General features: G+C 42.1%; 1 protein-coding gene across 1 annotated transcript; it reads right to left on the bottom strand.

Annotated features, from left to right (window-relative positions):
- Positions 1-105: 105 nt before the first annotated feature.
- Positions 106-20,129, bottom strand: CATSPER2 (cation channel sperm associated 2). Its single transcript, XM_004273923.3, has 13 exons — positions 19,857-20,129; positions 19,220-19,366; positions 18,535-18,708; positions 18,273-18,341; positions 14,711-14,883; positions 14,023-14,178; positions 13,623-13,747; positions 12,200-12,378; positions 11,887-11,986; positions 11,531-11,587; positions 8,287-8,477; positions 7,753-7,920; positions 106-5,543 (listed from the first exon to the last, which is right to left on the bottom strand). The coding sequence occupies exons 2-13, from the start codon at positions 19,362-19,364 to the stop codon at positions 5,512-5,514; spliced, it is 1,569 nt and encodes a 522-aa protein (XP_004273971.3). The 5' UTR covers positions 19,365-19,366; positions 19,857-20,129; the 3' UTR covers positions 106-5,511.
- Positions 20,130-20,162: the final 33 nt, after the last annotated feature.

Below are 20,162 nucleotides of genomic sequence, written 5' to 3'. Positions count from 1 at the left end.
ATATAACTTCAGTGAGGAACCAGGATGCAGATAGGAGTAGGCAGACATAGAGATGGAGCAGTTCTGGAGATCAGGAGTGTAATCTGGGAGGGTCTGCAGAAATATAAGAAATATATATAAATAATATTAAATAAACAACAATAGAAATATAAGAACAAAAGAGGGCCCAAAGGAGCTAAAAAGCAAGTAGAATTTGAGGGAATTGAAGAAGAAAGGGGTCCAGGAGAACGGATCTGGGCAGCCAGGTGTAAACAGAGAAGAGGAATGAAGACAAAGGTCTGGTCTAAGGATGGAGCATTCAGGAAGAGAGGGGCTTTTGATTCAGTACCCAGAGCCACAAAATGTTAAGAGTTGGGCAGGATTTCAGAGATCACACAGACCAAACCTCTCATCTTATGGATAAGAAAATAGACACAGAGAGGAGTGACTTGCTCCTTAGGCCATTCAAGTGTTTGGGTTTGCCCTCTGGCTCTCTTCCTGTGGCCCAGGAGAAAGCCCTTAGAAAATTCTGAGGTGAGAAAAGAAATAAACCAGATTAAGTGACTATGCAAGGGGGCTATTCCCCACATGCATACACACACACACACACACACACACACACAGAAACTGCTCATAGATCAGAGAGATCCATCTCTCTGACCTGGTCAGGGTGAGAAGTCTTTTCTGCCCTCCGTTTATATATCCCCAAGGCCTTTACCTGACACCAGTTCTAAACAGTAATTCACCACAGGCTCCACTCAAACCATATTCTGTCCTTCTCTCCTTAGAACCCTTCTCTAAAGCCCAAACCCATACGTTTAAATCCATTATTAATGTGCCTCTGTCCCGGAAGGTCCATTTACGATCATAGAATTTTTTTTTTTTTCGGTACGCGGGCCTTTCACTGTTGTGGCCTCTCCCGTTGCGGAGCACAGGCTCCGGATGCGCAGGCTCAGCGGCCATGGCTCACGGGCCCAGCCGCTCTGCGGCATGTGGGATCTTCCCGGACCGGGTCACGAACCTGTGTCCCCTGCATCGGCAGGTGGACTCTCAACCACTGCACCAACAGGGAAGCCCACGATCATAGAATTTTAGAGCTGGAAAGGACTTGAAGAATCCTCTTGTAAAAACTTCTCATTTTATAGATGAGGAAATGGAGGCCCAAAGAAATAGAATACCTTGGCCCACGCAATCAAAGGAGGTGAGGGCAGTGCTGGGATTTTCCAAGGTGAGTCAAAAAGTTAGAACCAGTGAAATGATCTATTGTATCACTTTGCCAATATTTTCTCTTTGCTTATCAAAGGTACATCTAGTCTGAAAAGCAGAGAGGAGAATCAGAGGAAGAATACGGCCTGGGTTCCCAACAGCTTTCTAGCTCCTGGCTCCAGCCCATTCTGCAATCCACTTGAATTTCCACCCTTGATTCTATAACAACCCTCTTATAATAAATTCTTTTTGCTAATAGGGTAGCAAAAAATGAGATGGCTGGGCTCAAGTCCTGGCTCCAGCATATACTAGCAGTGTGTCCTGGGCAGTTTCTAAACCTGTGGCACAGTGTTCTTTTCTGTAAAAAGGAGAAATACTAGTATAGAGTTGTCATGAGTATTAAATTCGATAAGGCATTTAAAGTATTTAGCACAGTGCCTGGCATTCATTCAAAAAGAGTAAGCACCCATTATGTGCCAGACACTGGTACAGAATAAACATTCACTAAATGTGACTACTATTATTATTAGACTAGCTCAATATGAATTCTTTTATTTGAAACTAAAGAGTCCTAATTAATACAGAAAGTGTCACCAAGAAGTAGTGTCTTGAGTGAAAGACCTTTAGAACAAGTATGGAGCTAGCTGAATCAAGCAGAGAGGGGAACAATGAGGACTCCCTCAACCCAGGAGGGGAAATTCTTGGCACTCCACATGATGATGGAGCAATCAGGTTAAGCAATCCTGTGGCTGCCAAGGATTCAGGCTATCTGCTAACTGAGGATGAAGTGCTTAGGATTTATAGCAAAGATATCAGCCTTATTCAATACAAGCAAGTTACTGCTTATACTATGGTAAGGTTCAACAAAAGCAAGACAAGTTCCAATCCTCAGATGAGCAAATGGAAAGAGAGAAAACCAGAGCCAACAAACTGAAATTACCGGGGTCCAGAGCACGATATTAATCATGTGTGTTGCTAAAGTGAAATGGATGAGATTGGTGGGGTGATTGGAATGCTCTGTGATCTGGCAATTGGAATGGAGATACTTGCAAGGAGCCAAAGGAGTTGAGAAATCTGAAGCATCCTCAATCTCCCAAATCAACCACAGGGCACTTTCTGTCTGACTAGAACAGAGGCCTCCCTTTGTAAAGTGCAATTGTTTTTCTCCCTTTTTGGTTTGCCTTTTGTAACTTAAATATAGATATATATTGCTCACTAAGGATCCAAGCAGTCCCCAGATCTCTTGCAGTTAGGTGGGGTCAGGTGATTAGCTCTGGCTAATGGATAGTGAATGACGAAAGAATTTAAGAGCTAGTGAATGATTGCTCCAGCACTCTCTTCCCTGTTGAGGTAACCTAGAAACCACACACTGAGATGGCAGCGTCATAAGGCCAACTAGCCTAAAGCTCCAGATTATCACACAGCATTTAGAGTAAATTCTCATTTTTGAGTTCTGTTGTAGATTCCTCTGCTCACTAAAATTTATTTGTGACCCCAAAATCAATACCTATGGCATTTTCACAATCCTTCACAGACATCTGCAGAGTAGTAAAAAATTTGAGTCGACTGATGTGTACATTCCCAGCTGAGTTCAAACAAGGCAATACTCCTCTACAGCCATACCACCCTGAATATGCCCGATCTCATCTCGGAAGCTAAGCGTGGTCGGGCCTGGTTAGTACTTGGATGGGAAACAAGGCAATACTCCACCTTCTGCTCATACTGTAAATCAGTGTCCTTTTCATGATCTATTTAGTGCCACAATTTTAGCATTTTAGTGCTTTTTGTTGGTGATTTCACTGTTTAAAATGGTCCCCCAGCTTAGTGCTGAAGTGCTTTCTAGTGTTCCTAAGCACAGGAAGGCTGTGATGCACCTTACAGAGAAAACGTGTGTTTGATAAACTTTATTCAAGCATGAGTTATAGTGTTGTTGACAGAGGTCAATGCTAATGAATCAACAATATATATTAAATAAGGTGTCCTTAAACAGAAACACCTTACATAAAACACCATACATAAAAAAAAGTTATGTATCCATCCATTGATATTTGACAGTGTGAGCGATAACTGAAGATCAAAGGGGGAAACCATGTTCCAAAATAAAAGCTTAATACAAACCATATGTGAAAAAATTCAATTGTATCACAATATCTAAATCCTAACTTCACTTCCAAAATGCTCCTGAGGAAGCTTCATACTTACCTGGCATAGAGCCTGAATCTCTTCCTTGACTTGAGAATACTGGTAAAAGTTATAGCAGGGTTATTAGGTTAGGGCAAGGATAAAAAAGGAAGCTGGAGGAGTAATGGATTCATTGCCAGTGGGGCTTGATCCTCAGACCTTAAAATGTTTTTATTTAGTCAGAAAAAAGTTTGGTTTTGTTTTTAAGCAGATGTTATCACACGGCTCTGGGCTGCTGGAAAGATAATTTGGGGAAAAAAACAGAGGGAGGTAAAATCACTGTCTTCATGGAAGTTATTTATTACTTGGGGATCTTATGGGGAGCTAGTTAGAACTGGCAGGGATCTCTGTCTTGTTCATTCATTGACATATCCAAACACCTATAACAGTGTCTGGAACATAGGAACATAGGAAAAATGCAAATTTGTTGAATAAATTCCATTCCAGTAGAATTGAAACCAGATCATTTTCGTTAAGGAAGGAGTTAAAGAATGAGGCAGCATGCATGGGCCATTCATTTGGGAAGGTTAACTACAGAAAGCAGGAAGGGATCAGTCATCACATAGCTATAAAGCAGTGCTTTTTGAAACTTTAATGTGCATATGTAACACCTGATTCAACAGGCCCTGAGGATGGGACCTGAGATTCTGCACTTGTAACAAGTCAGGTGAAGCCAATTCTGCTGGTCCTCAGACCACACTTTGAGCAAAGCCACTCAATGATATTGCTCAATGAGCATTTACTTTGTGGATAGCACATGTAAGATTTATTAAATACTTCCTTATTCTGTTTTATTATATTTATTGTATTCTGATTGCTGGGTTCAATGGATGCTCCAATCCAGATCTTACTGGACCATTCCTTTCTTGAAATTCTAGGGACATTACTCTAGAATGATTATCCTCCTGTCTCTTCAGTTCTTCCCTCTCAGGCTTTTTTCTGGCTCCTCCTCCTCCTATCCCTTAAGTGGTCCTCCTTCCCAGGTTTCTCTCTCCAGTCCTCAATTCTTCTATTTGTACTTAATGGAAATTCTTTGTTATCTCTAATTCTATTTGATTCCTTTGGGGTTTCTAGGTATACAATTGTGTCTAAAAATAGTATTTGTAGTTCTTCTTTCCACGTATTTATTTCTTATTATAAGATTTTAATACAACATTATATATTGACATTTATTTTTTAAATATTTTTGTTTTGTCCCACATTTTATGGGGAATGACTAAAATGCTTTTCCTTGAAACATAATGTTGGTTATTGGTTTCAAATAATCTTTTCTTACTTTATTTTAAAAATTGAGATCTAATTCACATAAAATTTACCATTTTAAAGAACACCATTCAGTGTTTCATGTATTCTTCATACATGTGTATGTTCATATATGTTAAGCACTCAATAAATGATAGAATTTTTAATAATAAACATGTCTAAAGACTTGAGTCATCCAACAATGGAACATGATGCCCTCTAGATAATAAGTCAACAGTAACTAGAAACATTAAAACATTGGATAATCCCCTTTCGGTGATGTTCTATATAAAAGGTGTTCCTACTCTGACAGGAGATAGACTGACTCTAAAAAATCTGTGGGACATACTGATTTGCCCCGCCCCCTACAGAACAGAATCAATGCCCTCAGAAAAGGCAAGGAAACGGAATAAAGGGACGCTTTTTTGGCACAGAAACAGATGAAAATGATGTTTGATTGAAGTTAACGGTGCCCAGGAGAAGCAATGTTCTTAGAGTAGCAAGGTAAACAACAGTTCTCAATTAGTTACACTCACAGCTCCTGGGGTCTCCTTACCCCCAACCCCCAGGGTCCTGTACCCACCAGTGAGGGAGAAGGTGAAATTAGGACTCTAGCAGGAAGTAGATGCTATAGAAAAGGTGGGGGCTATAGTGACAAAGCCAAAGAAAGAGTGAGATTCAGGAGCTGTGGAAAGGGTAGAAAGCCAAGGACCATGGGCCTCACTGGCATCTGAACTAACTTTCACCTGATCTGATATCTTTCAGTATCCCCTATGTCTCAGAGACAGACCACTGTACAATTATCAGCAGGATTTATTAGACATTTATACTTTGAATTCTCCATTTCCAACACTTCCCTTCATTAATTTTTGCCAAAGATAGCGAAGCCATCCGCTGTCAGCTTTACTTGTCTTCAAAATTCATCAGTGCCTGCACTGTAAAGAAACAGACTGTGAAGCTGGAGAGGTAAGAACGTTGAGAACATACAAATGTTTGGTGAAGACCCTGTTTTTCTGGGTTCTAGGTTTCCACTCAAAGTTTTACTAATCTTGGGGCTTCCCTGGTGGTGCAGTAGTTGAGAGTCTGCCTGCCGATGCAAGGGACACGGGTTCGTGCCCCGGTCTGGGAAGATCCCACATGCCACGGAGCGGCTGGGCCCGTGAGCCATGGCCGCTGAGCCTGCGCGTCCGGAGCCTGTGCTCCGCAACGGGAGAGGCAAAAAAAAAAAAAAAAAAAAGTTTTACTAATCTTTACCCTAAATTAAGCCATATGAGTCTGTCTTCTTTGCCACAGATGAATTAATCAGGATTAAGGAAGCCATCTTGCTACCTTCGCCGCCCTTTCACCCTGTTCTCCCCAGAACAAATGGGGAGGCAGGGCTGAGGACAGTTGGAAAGAGCAGGATAACAATGCAATATTCGAAGTAGGCAAAGCCTGTCTGACATCCTGCTCTAAATTCCATGTTCCAATGTTATAAATTCCTCTTATTGCTCTCCTGTGCCCACCACACACACATTCCTCTTCCCCCATTGATATTTTCACTTGGGGTTGACTTCAGCTAGGTATTAGGAGGATAACACTAATCCACATTAAATTGTTAAAAAAAATTGCCCCTAACTTTTGTAATTTTAGAGGGAAAATTCATTGATCCAAATTAATCTCTAGGTGGTAAAATCTCAAATGAGAAATTTAGGGAAAATAATTTTGAGCAGGTAGTTCTCAGCTTAAATCAAACTTTACTATTTTTTTTTAAAGAATTTTTTAAAATTTATTTATTTATTTTATTTTTGGCTGTGTTGAGTCTTCATTGCTGCACAAAGTCTTTCGCTAGTTGCGGCGAGCGGGGGCTACTCTTCGTTGTGGTGCGCGGGCTTCTCATTGTGGTGGTTTCTCTTGTTGCAGAGCACGGGCTCTAGGTGGGCAGGCTTCAGTAGTTGTGGCACACGGTCTCAGTAGTTGTGGCTCGTGGGCTCTAAAGCACAGGCTCAGTAGTTGTGGCGCACGGGCTTAGTTCCTCTGCAGCATGTGGGATTTTCTTGGAAGAGGGCTCGAACCCATGTCCCCTGCATTGGCAGGCAGATTCTTAACCTCTGCACCAACAGGAAGTCCCAACTTTACTATTTTTTTTAAACATTTATTTATTTATTTGGCTGTGTCGGGTCTTAGTTGCGGCACACAGGATCTTTGTTGAGGCGCACGGGCTTCTCTAGCTGTGGCACGCGTGCTCGGTAGTTGCGGTGCATGGGCTTAGTTGCCCCATGGCATGTGGAATCTTAGCTCCCCGACCAGGGATCAAACCTGCGTCCCCTGCATTGGAAGGCGGTTTCTTAACCACTGGACCACCAGGGAAGTCCTAAACTTTACCATTTTGATCACATATTTTCTCTGCATAGGCTTGACTCTAGAAGGGACTGAAAGGAAGAGGAATCTGTAATTCATAAACCTCTTGAGGACAGTGGGCACTTGTGGGCTTTCTGCTGACTGTCTAATCCCCATAGCTATTGAACTTGAGCCTGAGGCCCTTACTGTTGAGGTCTGAAAGGTGACCTTCAAAGAGAAGAAACATGTACAAAAGGGGACAGGCTGGGGCTTCCCTGGTGGCAGTGGCTGAGAGTCCGCCTGCCAAGGCAGGGGACACGGGTTCGTGCCCCGGTCCAGGAGGATCCCACATGCCGCGGAGCAGCTGGGCCCATGAGCCATGGCCGCTGAGCCTGCGCGTCCCGAGCCTGTGCTCCGCAACGGGATAGGCCACAACAGTGAGAGGCCCATGTACCGCAAAAAAAAAAAACAAAAAAAAAAAAAAGGGGGGGGCAGGCTGCCCAAATAGAGTGAGAGCCCACCTTATCCTAATTTCCAGCAGCTGGAACTGGATACTCTTCTCTTTTGAAATAAGCTCTCAGACCTAACAGGATTTAGGTGTCCCCTACCAGAGAAGCAGGGTTGCCAGGTCCTCACTAGGTTAGAAGAAATCTGGACATATGCCCAGAATGTGACATACTAAACCGTGAATTTGCCTTTTTTAGGTGTGAGGTGGAAATTCAGAGGCTGAGGTGCCAAAATAGCAAACACTCTTCTTCTCCCCAGTTATATATGCTACTCCAAAGGACTTAACTCCTGGTCTCCATGGCTGCCCTAAATCCATACCTGCAAACTCTTGCAACCGCTTACGCTCCTCTAGGTTATACTGCAGCTTTTCTAGCAACTCAAAATATCGGAAGAGTGAATCCCTAGGCCAAACAACACGTTCATCCTGATCCATATCCATTAGCCCAGGCAGATTCTGGTGCACAAGAGTCTCCCAGTCCAACTGACCTGGAGGGAGAAATGCTTCTCAAGAACATATCTAGATTCTTGGAAGTTGGATAAAAGCTGATAAACTCTATGGGGGCAGGCGAGGAGAAAGCAGGGATGAAAGAGGATATAGGAAGGAGAGAGAGAAAAGTATGTATCACCAAGACACCACTTCTACAATAAACAAAGAGAGCCACAACCATACTTTTCCAAAGTGCGGCAGAAGCACAGGGGAAATGAAGAAGCGTGAAGAAAGTAACCAAGGCCAGAAAATCGGACTGGTGGAGAAAATCGGGAAATGTGCATAGTGGGAGAGCTCCTATTAAGAATGGGATGTCTCATGGAGAAGAGGAGTCTGAATTCAACTGGGAGAAACCCTCGGCTTACCAATACGGTCATAATATCTGGAGCCAGAAGAAGAGGAACAGTAGGAAGATGAAGATGAGGAGGAAGAGGAAGATGCAGACTTCTTCACTTTTGACAAGGACTTCTTTGTTTTTGACTTAGATGCTCTTGAACTCTCTTTAGTGGCACTGTGTTTGGACTCTTCCAAAGATTCCCCTTGTTGATTGGCATCTCTGTAAGTGAAAGGCAAAATTTTATTGCTTCAAATACTTTTACACAATATGGCTGGTTCTTTCGTTATTCTGATTCTGGCCCTGGCCTAAAGCTAGGAGTTAAGGCAATGAAGGCCAAACTGCTCCCAAAATCTAAGTTTAAGCACATCCAACCTAAATTATCCCGTGTCATGTACCCCTATTAGTGCCCCTCACCACATAGCGTCTGTGCTCAATCTTACTCGGGCTTCCACGTTCCACACTCCACCTTATTTTGCAAAGTTTTAGCCCCCCACCCCTTGGCCCTATGCCTATTACACCACAACTATAGCCTCTGCCCCCTCGATTCCATCTCTTAATATTAGAGGGAACTTGGGCTCAGCTCTTTATATCTTTTCCATCTACCGTTGCTCCTTTGGTGATCTCATCTGCTGAGTTCAAATGCCTACCAGATGCAAATTTAAGCCTCTTGTCCAGACCTCACTCCTTAATCCAGACTTGTATATACAACTTTTACTCACTTAGCACCACTTGAATGTCTAAGGACATCTCAAATTCAATCAAAACTGGACTCTTTGCCCACCAAACCTCTTCCACCCACAGCCCTCCCCATCTCAGCTAATCAACCCTTCCAGTTGCTTGGGTCAGAACTTTCATCCTTAATTCTTCTCTCATACCCCACATCCAATCCATCAAGAAAGCCTGTTGAGGGCTTCCCTGGTGGCACAGTGGTTAAGAATCCGCCTGCCAATGCAAGGGACACGGGTTCGAGACCTGGCCCGGGAAGATCCCACATGCCGTGGAGCAACTAAGCCCATGCGCCACAACTACGGAGCCTGAGCTCTAGAGCCTGCAAGCCACAACTACTGAGCCCACGTGCCACAACTACTGAAGCCTGTGCGCCTAGAGCCCGTGCTCTGCAACAAGAGAAGCCATGACAATGAGAAGCCCGCACACCGCAACGAAGAGTAGCTCCGGATCACCCCAACTAGAGAAAGCCCGCGCACAGCAATGGAGACCCAACACAGCCAAAAATAAAAAATAAAATAAAATAAATTAATAATTAAAAAAAAAAAAGAAAGCCTGTTGACTCTACCTTCAAAATATCTTTTCTCTCACAGTGGTACCACTGGTACCACTCTGGTCTGAGACATCAACGTCTCTTGCCTGTATAGCAGCATAGCCTCCTAACTCATCTCTCTGCTTCTTATTTTATTCTTCCCTCAGTTTATCATCAACACAGCAAGCAGACTAATCCTTCTTAAATGTAAGTCACTGCATGTCACTGCTCCGCTATGTTCCCCATTTCACCCGAAATCAAAGCCTAAGTCCTCACAGTGGTCCCCACAGCCCTACAGGATCAGGTCCCCATTACCTCTCTGACCTCATCTCCTATCATTCTCCCCCCCTACTTACTCTGCTTCAGTCACAGTAGCTTCCTTGCTATTTCTCAAGCACACCAGGCATGCTTCTGTTTTAGGACCTTTGTACTAGCTGTTCCCTCTGCCTATAATACTCTTCCCATAGATACCCACATAGTAATCCCCTGACCTCCTCCAAGTCTTTGCTCAAATGTTACCTTTTCAGAGGCCACCCTGACTACCTTGTTTAAAATTACAACCCAGGGACCCACTGTCAGAGGCCACCCTGACTACCTTGTTTAAAATTACAACCCAGGAACCCACTGTCCCTGGTGGCACAGTGGTTAAGAATCTGCCTGCTAATGCAGGGGACACGGGTTCGAGCCCTGGTCTGGGAAGATCCCACATGCTGCAGAGCAACTAGGCCCATGAGCCACAACTACTGAGCCTGCGCGTTTGGAGCCTGTGCTCCGCAACAAGAGAGGCCACGATAGTGAGTGGCCCCCGCTTGCCACAACTAGATAAAGCCCTCGCACAGAAATGAAGACCCAACACAGCCAAAAATAAATAAATAAAAGCCAAGCATTTGAAGCCCTTTAAAAAAAAAAAAGTACAACCCATATGCAACCCCCCTCTTATACTCCAATCCCCCTTAACCTGTTCTACTTTTTACTTTTTTATAATGCTTATCCTATTTTTAAATTTGTTTTTTATTGAAGTATAGTTGAGTTACAATGTTGTGTTAATTTCTGCTTATAGCAAAGTGACTCAGTTATACACACATATATACATTCTTTTTATATTCAAGGCTTATATTTTAATGTGCTAATTTTCTTATTAATATGATTATTGTTTACTGTCTCTTTCCTCCTACTAGTATATAAGCTCCATGAGAACAGGCATTATTACTTATTTTGTTCACTGATATACTCTGAGCAACTAATAAGCATTCAATAATTATTTGTTGATGGATTTCTTATTTCTCCTGCTGAACACTCAGGGTCTTGAATAACATGCTGCTGAACACTCAGGGTCTTGAATAACATGTTTAGTTATTCACCACCATCACTCAGGGTCCACTGCTGGACCCTCAGGGTCTTGAATAACATGTTTCACGGAAGGTACTTTTATTAGTTTCCTGTGGCTGCTGTAGGAAATTACCACAAACTTGTAGCTTAAAACAACAGAAATTTATTCTCTCACAATTTTGGAAGCCGGAAGTCTGAAATCAATGTGTCAACAGGGCCATAACTCCCTTTGGAATCTCAAAGGGAGAAGGTTCCTTGCTTCTTGTTGCTTCTGGCAGTTGCCTTGCATCCACTGGCTTCCTTTGGCTTGTGGTTGCATCACTCCAATCTCTATCTCTATCTTGACATCTTCTCCTATTCTCTATGTCTATGTCTTCTCTCCTGTCTCTTAAATCCAGTGACCCTTGTCACTGGATTTATGGCCCACCTGGATAATCCAGAATGATCACATCTCAAGATCCTAAATTTAACTGCATCTGCAAAGACCCTTTTTCTAAATAAGGTCATGTTCACAGGTTCCGGGAATTAGAACATGGACATATCTTTTTTGAGGCCACCATTCAACCCACTACAATAAATAGTTATTGAATGAATGAATTCTCTCTCAAAGCCAATCTTCACCTTTGGTTTCCTACCCTTTCCTCCTTCATGTGTGTCCATCCCACTTCACATATACTCTCCTAACCTGGCATCCATTTTGCTAACACTTGACCTCTGTGCCTCAGGGATTAGGTTTTGTCTCCTGCAAAGCAAAAAACAAAAAAGAGTGAAGAGAGTTACACTGAAGCAGGAGTGTAGTAAGGAAAAAAGAATTCTGATCATCAAGTGAGGAGAATAAGTTGTAGTAAAGGAGTGAAAAAGAGTGGGGAAGCCCTGACAGTGGATAAAGAATCAGGCAATATTTTAGAGCTGGGGAATTCTAACTCTGAGGCAAATCTGTCACAAAGGGGAAAATGGCACTGCGGCCAAGGAGCGGAAACAGAGAATGAGATCAGGGCACCCTCATAAACTAAAGCTGGGTTTGAAAATGGGGAAGCAGACCTCTGGATAATCTGACGCTTGAATATGTCGGCTTTGTGCTGAACCTCCAGGTGTGTCATCTCCTCGTTCAGCTCATTTCTGATATTCTGGAAGTTAGTAACTGCCCCAAAGGGCCATTAGGAGTTGGGAGATGGTGGTGACTAGACATGGGGAGAGGGCTTGAGTGGGGAGAAACCAAGTGAAATATCCATTCCAGGCCCCGCACCTTCCTGTTACATCAGGTTCTCTCTCTCCGTAATTCACCAATCCTAGCTTTCGCTCTAATTTCTTCCCAAACACCCCTCTCACCAAGTTTCACCTCTTCTATGCTTACCCATCATGGCTACTATGATGTTTCGAAAGATAATGGAACCAAGTAACAACCAGAGGATGACATAGATGCTGCTGAAGGTACGGCTGACTTCAGGCACCTTCCAGGTATCCTGAAGCAGTGCATACCAATGATCCATAGTAAAGAGAATGAACACTGTCACTACGGAATTCAGCAGGTCCCTAAAGAAAAAGGAGGTGTGTGTATAGACAGAGAGAGCTAATTCTCTAAGAAACACTATCATTCTTACTCTCAAAGCAACATAAGAGCATTTCTTTGTAGTTTGCTCTGACTTTAGCCCCTTTTCTACCATACTCAATTTTTTACCTAATCTTTCTTCGGTTTGAGATTGTTTTATTAGGTTTTCCTTTATCATGAATAATCTATGAATAGCTCTCACCATTCCATCAGTGCCTGGGGCACAGTAGGTGTTTAATACATAGGTATTAACTGAATGTTTAAAAATTGAATCACCAATTACACATCATTTTTTTCTAAGTTCATTCTCCACTGTTCTATGGACTTCGCCTAACGGAAAGTCACATACAAATTTAGCAAACATCGTGCCTACTTAGTTTGCTGGCATGAACTGACAGTCAAGTAAATGGATGGATATGTGACATAAACATGTGACTCCAAATAATGAATGATAATGAATATATCACAAAAGGTCTCAGGAAGATATCTAAATTTTCCTTCTTATCCCTCAATATACATATTACTGAAAACATCAGAGCCTGAACAGAATGAATTCTAGGACTTCCCCAAGTCAATACTCTTACAAAACTACCTGTTAGTCTAAGATAGAGACCTGAGAGGTGCTGACAAGATTGGATTCCAATTCACAAATAACACTGTCTCCTCTAAATCCAAATTGACTTTCTACTAGTAATCAGTGTCCTCTAGACAAAAAGCTTATCAGGATTTTACTTTTGAAAGAATTTAAGTATGTGCATGTGTAATCTCTACATTTGAGAGACTGGGGTAAAACCAGTGACCATGTTTGAGGTCACAGTAACATTTACTGATCACTTACAATGTGTGAAATGCTGTGCTAAATGCTTAAATGAATTACCTCATTTATCCCTACACTCTTATGAAGTAGTACTACTTTTAATCCCATTTTTCAAAAGAGGTAACTGAGACAGAAACCAGGGCTTAACCCATGGAGTATACTGCTATTTAAAGGTGAGGGTAAGTTTGAATTTGCAAAACCCAAAGCAAACCAGGAGTACCTGACCTATCCTCAAAATTGGAGCTAATACCTCTCACTATTCCTCTGCTTCCTCTTTACCTCTCCTTACTGTGTTCTATTCCCATTTCTTACAATATATTATACTTTTTGTATTACTGTACTTTGGACTAGCTTCCCAGTCTCATGCCCAAACTCTCTCCCCCAACCCAGGCTTCCCCCAGTCCTGCCTACGAGAAGAACATGTGATACTCCAGGTCCTGGCGAGTTGAACGGGTGTAATTCTCGAAGAAGTAGACACCAGCCACGGCAAAAATGTAGAAGAAGATGAGCAGCAACATCAAGAGGAAGGTCATGCTCTAGAGGCCATGACCTTGAGTCAGAGCTGGGCCAGACTAGGCTGATCTCCACCTACAGCCTAGTCAGACCCACCCTGGAAATCCCCCACCAAACCCTCACTTCTAGCCTGAACCCAGTCATCTCGAGAACACAGCAGCCTGTCCCTAGCCCTTTCTCATCGACAACATTTCACAGGGTCTTTCATTGCCTTCTTTCATCCACCCAGACTGTTTCATGTTAAACCCCCAAGTTTATCCACCTTGCCCACTTGATACAGCTGCAGCAGTCAAATCACCTTGAGGGCCCTGACCAGGGCCAAAATAATGACTCGAACTTGACGGAATCGTGCAAAGAGTTTAAGAGACCTTAGCACCCGGCAGATCCTCAGCAACTGGAGCCATACGGAATGGCTTGTTACCCCTACCAGCACCACAACCTCAGGAATCAGGGACTGTAGGAAACACACAGATCATGAGTAAAATATACCCCAAAGCACCCACGCACAGTTGCCCCTTCTTTATCTCTTCATTGTTATAGTTCCTTGGTCATTATCCTTTGAAAAGCATTCTCTGGGGACTGTTTCCTATTCAGCCTTTCTATAAGAAATTACTTAAACCCTGCACTTCAACTTGCTCAGACATTAAAAGGGGATAAATACAGTGCTTAACTCATTGGGTTGTTGTGGAGCTCAAATTTTAAGAAATGCATGAAAAAAAGGATAGTTTCTGACATTTAGTAAGTGGTTAGTAACTGGTAGATGTTATTGCTGGGGTTAATGTTGTGATCAGATTCTTCCTTGCTCCTAATACCAACAACTCCTACCATGCCTGACTTTTAGAGAAGAAAAAAATCAAAATAAGGAGGTTAGGTACATTTCTATTTGTTTCTTCCTGTGCTCTAAGTATCTTAACTTTTCTTGTCTTTGATTCACATAGGCACATTTCTCAGCCCAGCAAACTAATCTTCAGGATATCTATCCTTACCAATATGGTGACAACAAAGTCAAAGACATTCCAGGCATTCTTCCAGAAGAGGAAAAAGCTGGATAGCCACATAAGAAGGATCTCCAAGATGAAAACAAGCAAGATGAACCAAGCTGCCACCTCCAGAGTCAGCTTCAGTGGCCACAGTTGGGTATTTGAGGATTCGAGCAATTCTGTGAGAATAGAGCAAAGGATGAGTAAAGGGTAAAGAAGCAGGAAGCTGAATGATAGAGAATGATCAGCAACTGTTAAAAACCACAGTTGTGCCCACTGCTATGCCATTTTTCTTTTGAGTTTCTCTTCTTAATGCCGTTGTTGCTTCAGCCTGTGAAATTCAGGGGAGGATAGAATCGAACATGAAAAATAGCTACAACTCATCTCCTGCTGGTACTGGTACGTGTTAACAGCTGCAAGTTACTGCCTTCCCACTCTGGGGTCAGAGAGCCACCAAGGGATTGCTCTCTTAATGACCACCAACCCTGTCTGTTCTGTTACCCTGGTACCAAACTTCATGAAGAAGCAACAGGCCTTGAGAAAAGAACGCAAATGTAGGGCCATGATATGGAAAGTGTTTTATAACATATCTAGGAACAAGAAGCCAGATTCATGGGGCATATTAGGTTATAATAAGAAATTACTTGGTTCTTTGTTACTTTTAAAGCTTCCCCTTTCTACTCTGCCTAAAATTGATTTTATGCTGCAAAGCAAATTGAATCCTATACTTTCTCTCTAGAACCTAATTATTTGCTGACCTCAATTCCTTAACTCATTTGCTTTCATCTTTCAACCCTCTTCACCTCTTGTATACATTTAATAGATGTATATCATGCTGTAAAAAAAAGCACTGAGATCAAAATAGGTTTAAAAGCTAAATAAAATTTTCTCTTTGAAACAGAACAATCTGAGAGCCTCCAAATGCACTATGACTGATATGCCTGGCAGTTAATAGAGACAAGAGAATACTCAATCACCCTGAACAACACAAATGGCTGTGTAGATTTTGACACTTACAGTTTTAAATTGTTATTGCTTTTAGCAATGTTTTGGCTAATTACATTAACGAAGTAAGGAACACTGATGTTGAAATACAACTTAATGAAGAGCAAAAGAATAATTCTGCAAGTTTATCTCAAGACAATCTTCATCAGATTCTATAAATTGCATTCATCTGATAGAAAATTTTATATGGCACATCAAGATATCTCTAGAACCTCAAAAATCAGTGTTTAAATTATAATAATGTTGTACTCAGTTTTTTGTTGGAAATAAGAACTATTCACACTCACAATGTGTTATTTTCAGAGAAGGGCTTGCAAATGAGCCAAATCTTTTTTCTTTTCTCACCTTCTCACCATTTAGAAACAAAATATGAAAATTATAAAAATAAGCCCATTGATGTTTAAAGTGCAAAGCAGAATTACCAATATCATTGTGGAAGAAGATTTTTTTTCTACTTTTTTATGCCCAAACACATAATTAAATTTGCACCTACACTTTAACATATAACATGTATTTAACATACAATACACAATGTTGTAAACCTAAAACTAATATACGTTATATCTAAACTTTTTAAAAGAAACAGAAAATTTAGAAATATAATACATAGGGAATTGGTTCGGGTCCAGGGTCCAGTGGTTCGGACTCGGTGCTTTCACTGCCATGGGCCCAGGTTCAATCCCTGGTCAGGCAACTAAGATCCTGCAAGCCACTTGACACAGACAAAAAACCCATAAATTAAATGTATTTGATCCCCAAACCGAACTTAATATATAATGTCACTTAAAAATTCATTTGTAGACAAATTATATATTTTCTTAAAAAAAGCATGATCACTTATAAAATGGCAAAGTAAAAATTTGCTTACATTTTATGATTATTAAAATTATATAATAATAAACACTAAAATCTAATATTTAGCAACATGTTAGTCTAAATTATCATTTTTACTTCAACTTGCTTCTCCATATCACAGAAAAAATGTGATAAAATAAAATGATTAAAATTACTATGGAGGTTTTCAAGGTTATATATGTTTTTCTGGGAAACAAAATCATAAGATGAAAAAGATTGGGGAGCTTTGATCTAGAGAACTGTTTGTTCCTTATCTATAACAGCATTCTTTATGATCTGGAAAATTGCTTTTTAAAAGTCTAAACAAAGTCTTAATGTTTACCACACGAATTAGTCTATTCAAAGAAATCTGTTAGTCACAAATTATTTCCCTTTGCAATATCCCTCCTGCCTTTCTACCATGAGAATGTACTTAATAAGATACAATTTTCATGAGCTTGCCAGGTGATTCCCATTCAGGCAATCCACCTATCCTCTGGCACAGTGATCATGTTTCATATTCAGCTGTTTCACCAAAAAGAATGGTTAGTGCTATTCTATTTTGATTTGTCTGTCAGATCCAGGGAATCCCATATATTTACTGCTATTTACTTTATTCCAAGGCTGAAATCTATATCTCTAATCCCACAGGGCAAATACTTGCCAATTATCATTAACAACAAGAAATAGGAAATGTGGGTGACTTAATTTAAAACCCTCATCACTGTGCGGAGGAAATAAAACAGTTCAAAGCATATAGTATACCGCAGTTGGTCAATGACACCAAATACTGTTGTGTATTTAAATGCCTTTGACCTGATTCCATTAAAAGACTATTTTTTTAAATTTACTTTTTATTTTTATTATTTATTTTTTGGCTGTATTGGGTCTTCGTTGCTGCGCAGGCTTTCTCTAGTTGCGGTGAGTGGGGGCTACTCTTTGTTGCGGTGCACGGGCTTCTCTTAGGGCTCTAGAGCGCAGGCTCAGTCGTTGTGGTGCACAGGTTTAGTTGCTCCATGGCATGTGGGATCTTCCCGGACCAGGGTTTGAATCCATGTCTCCTGCACTGGCAGGTGGGTTTTTAACCACTGCGCCACCAGGGAAGTCCAAAAGACTATTTTTAAAGTGGGAAACTTCCCCAAAATAGTGAGGATGAAACAAGGAAGTGAGTACTTCTACTGTCCTTTCTGAGCAGTTTGAGATGATAATCAAATGAGGTCATTGATTCTCCAAACATTCTTTTGCTTTTAATACATTTCATAAAATTTATGATTGGTTTTAGAGTCATCTACTCTTCAAGTCATTTTTTGGCTCATCTAATATCTTAGTTGTAACTTTACATACATTGTGAGTTTTCTTATTTGTACTTAATCTTTCTAAACATATTTGTAAAAATGTAAATGTTGGATCACTTGCTGATAGGTACTGATATCTCTATTAGAAAAGATTCATTCAAATTATTAGACTAACACAAGAAATGCAACTGGTCTTCCCGTCTCCAATTCCTTGTGAGACTACTACACCCCACCTCTAAGTGTCTACACTACCTTCTATCTACTACACTTGAGAGCCCTTCAAATGTTTCTAGGTCTTAGCAGTTGCACAAATCCTACTCCAAGAGACTTAATATAATTGTTCCTATCACAATTCAAATAACATTCAAATGTGTAAGATGATCAACTTAAAAGGAAAAATGACCCCCACCCTTTCATTCAGCGTGAGTTCTCACCTATTTCAACCATCAGTACAATTGTATTCAGAAAGATGAGGAAGATGATAAAGTTTCTGAAGAGAGAACCTGTTTTCTCTTAAGAAAACATAGAGTGGAGTTCTTTTTGGTTTAGGCAGGTGACATAATTAGGGCAAGAACAGAACTGGTGAGAATGAGAAGAAAATGGAGTTTGGGAAGGGAAAAATAAGTCAATAGGCAGATGATGAGGCAAGAGAGACCGTAAAGCCATGGGATAAAAATGAGTGGCATGAAAGGATACACTCAAGGACCCATCCAGCCCACAAGGAAAGCGGTGGACTCTGGCTGCAGCGCACTCGAAGGGTGCTCATCAGTCTCTGGGCATGTGTAATCCGTTCTACATGACGAGGCTTTATGGAGAAGCGCACAAGCTGGTGTTGATCTCCCAACATAAGTTTCTTCTGACAGGAAGGATCTACACCAAACATTTAAAAAAAGGGACAGTGGATAAATATAAAAAGAAGTCTTTGCGAGTATCAGGAGCAGGTAGGATTGGGGGCAGGAACACTGGTTACATAATGGGCCCCCTAGTGCAGGGGCTTACCTTGCTGCTCCTTCACACAACAACTAATACTATTTTGGAGTACGAGCTCACCTATTGCTTATGACCAACACTGTCCATGCCCAGAATAAAGGCTGCAGGTTCAACCCTCAAAGTTTTAAGTGTCTTTGGTAGAAACTTCCAAGTCAGCCAGGGCTAATAGTTACCCTAGGCCTAAAAGTGAGCGGCATGGGTTCCATCTCCTGGATCCAGAGTTTTATTTATAAAGCCTTTGATTTATCAAGTTTGGTGTAACTTCCAAACTAGCAACCAAACCAATCTCCCCTGAAATTTCTACCCTTAAAATTGCCTCTCTGCTTCCTACTCTTTGGAGGGTGTGGATGGGAGTCTTAAATTCATCCTAGTGAAGAAACAGGCTGCTGACCAAGTATCTCTCGAATAGTGTGCCGTGGCACAGCTTGGCTCAAGCCGTGCAGATGCTGAAGGAGAGAGAAAGTATCAATGAGTCGGGAACGAATGGCATCAGCCCGGGGCAGTTGCATGTGTCCTACTGGGTGATAAGTGGCCATGCCTGTTAAGAAAATAAAAGAATCGAGTGTCATTTCATTTTTGGAGTTGCACCAAGCCTTAGAGGTTCTCTTCCCTTCCTCCCAACCTCTTTGCCCTTAAGAAGACAAACATTGTACCCAGACTCAAGGCTTTTTGAAACAAATGAGACAGGAGTCATTACAGAGAATCTGCGTAGTTGACTAAGTGGACAGACACCTTCACCTGTGTGACAGCATTTCTAGTTAAAAGCAGCAGCCACAAAGAGCAGGAATCCCGGGGTTGGACAAAGAGGAATTCAGGCACCACCTGGACCTGAGGGTATCAGGTAATGCGATGAGGTGGGTCAGTGGGAGGGCTTAGGACTGCCGCCAAAAGAAAGACCGAGTTAAGAGGAACTGGACAAAATGCAACAGCCTGACATTTTGAAAATGTGTCCCGTCCCAAGTGTGTCCACTCCAACGCGCTCCCTCGGGTGCCAGCTCCCTCTCTCAATTCCCACTTCTGGGCCTCACCTTTGCCCAGGCTCTCTTCCGCCCACTCAGCCCTGACTTCACTCCTCCGCCTCCGGCTCTGACGCCTCCTGAGCTCGGCTCTCCCCACGCGGGTCGAGCTCAGGGTCGGCTCCCAGCGCCGCAAGTCCTGCTCCGCCAGCCCGCCCGCTCCTGGGTTCTGGCTCGCCCCGGGCCCACCCCCAGCACCAGGCCCGGGCGCCAGCACCCTCCCGGCCTCACTCGCCCCGGCGCCCGTCGCCTCCGCCCAGGCCCGCTCTCCGGCCACTCGGCTGTTACCAGCTGGTCCCGCCCGCCCGACGCAGGCGC

The sequence above is a fragment of the Orcinus orca genome, chromosome 2, assembly GCF_937001465.1.
Source record: "Orcinus orca chromosome 2, mOrcOrc1.1, whole genome shotgun sequence".
Classification (NCBI taxonomy): Eukaryota; Metazoa; Chordata; class Mammalia; order Artiodactyla; family Delphinidae; genus Orcinus; species Orcinus orca.
Note: the sequence above shows the minus strand (reverse complement) of the source record. Positions and strands in the feature narration are given on the sequence as shown.

Bases quoted from the DNA above. Each gene is read 5' to 3' on its own strand.
- CATSPER2 (XM_004273923.3), bottom strand. From the start codon at position 19,364: ATGGCCACTTATCACCCAGTAGGACACATGCAACTGCCCCGGGCTGAT. The intron at 18,342-18,534 runs GTATCCTTTCAT...AAGAGAAAACAG, and splicing joins GGCTGGATGGGTCCTTGAGT to GTTCTCTCTTCAGAAACTTT. The intron at 11,987-12,199 runs GTAAGCATAGAA...CCTTTGGGGCAG, and splicing joins CATCATAGTAGCCATGATGG to TTACTAACTTCCAGAATATC.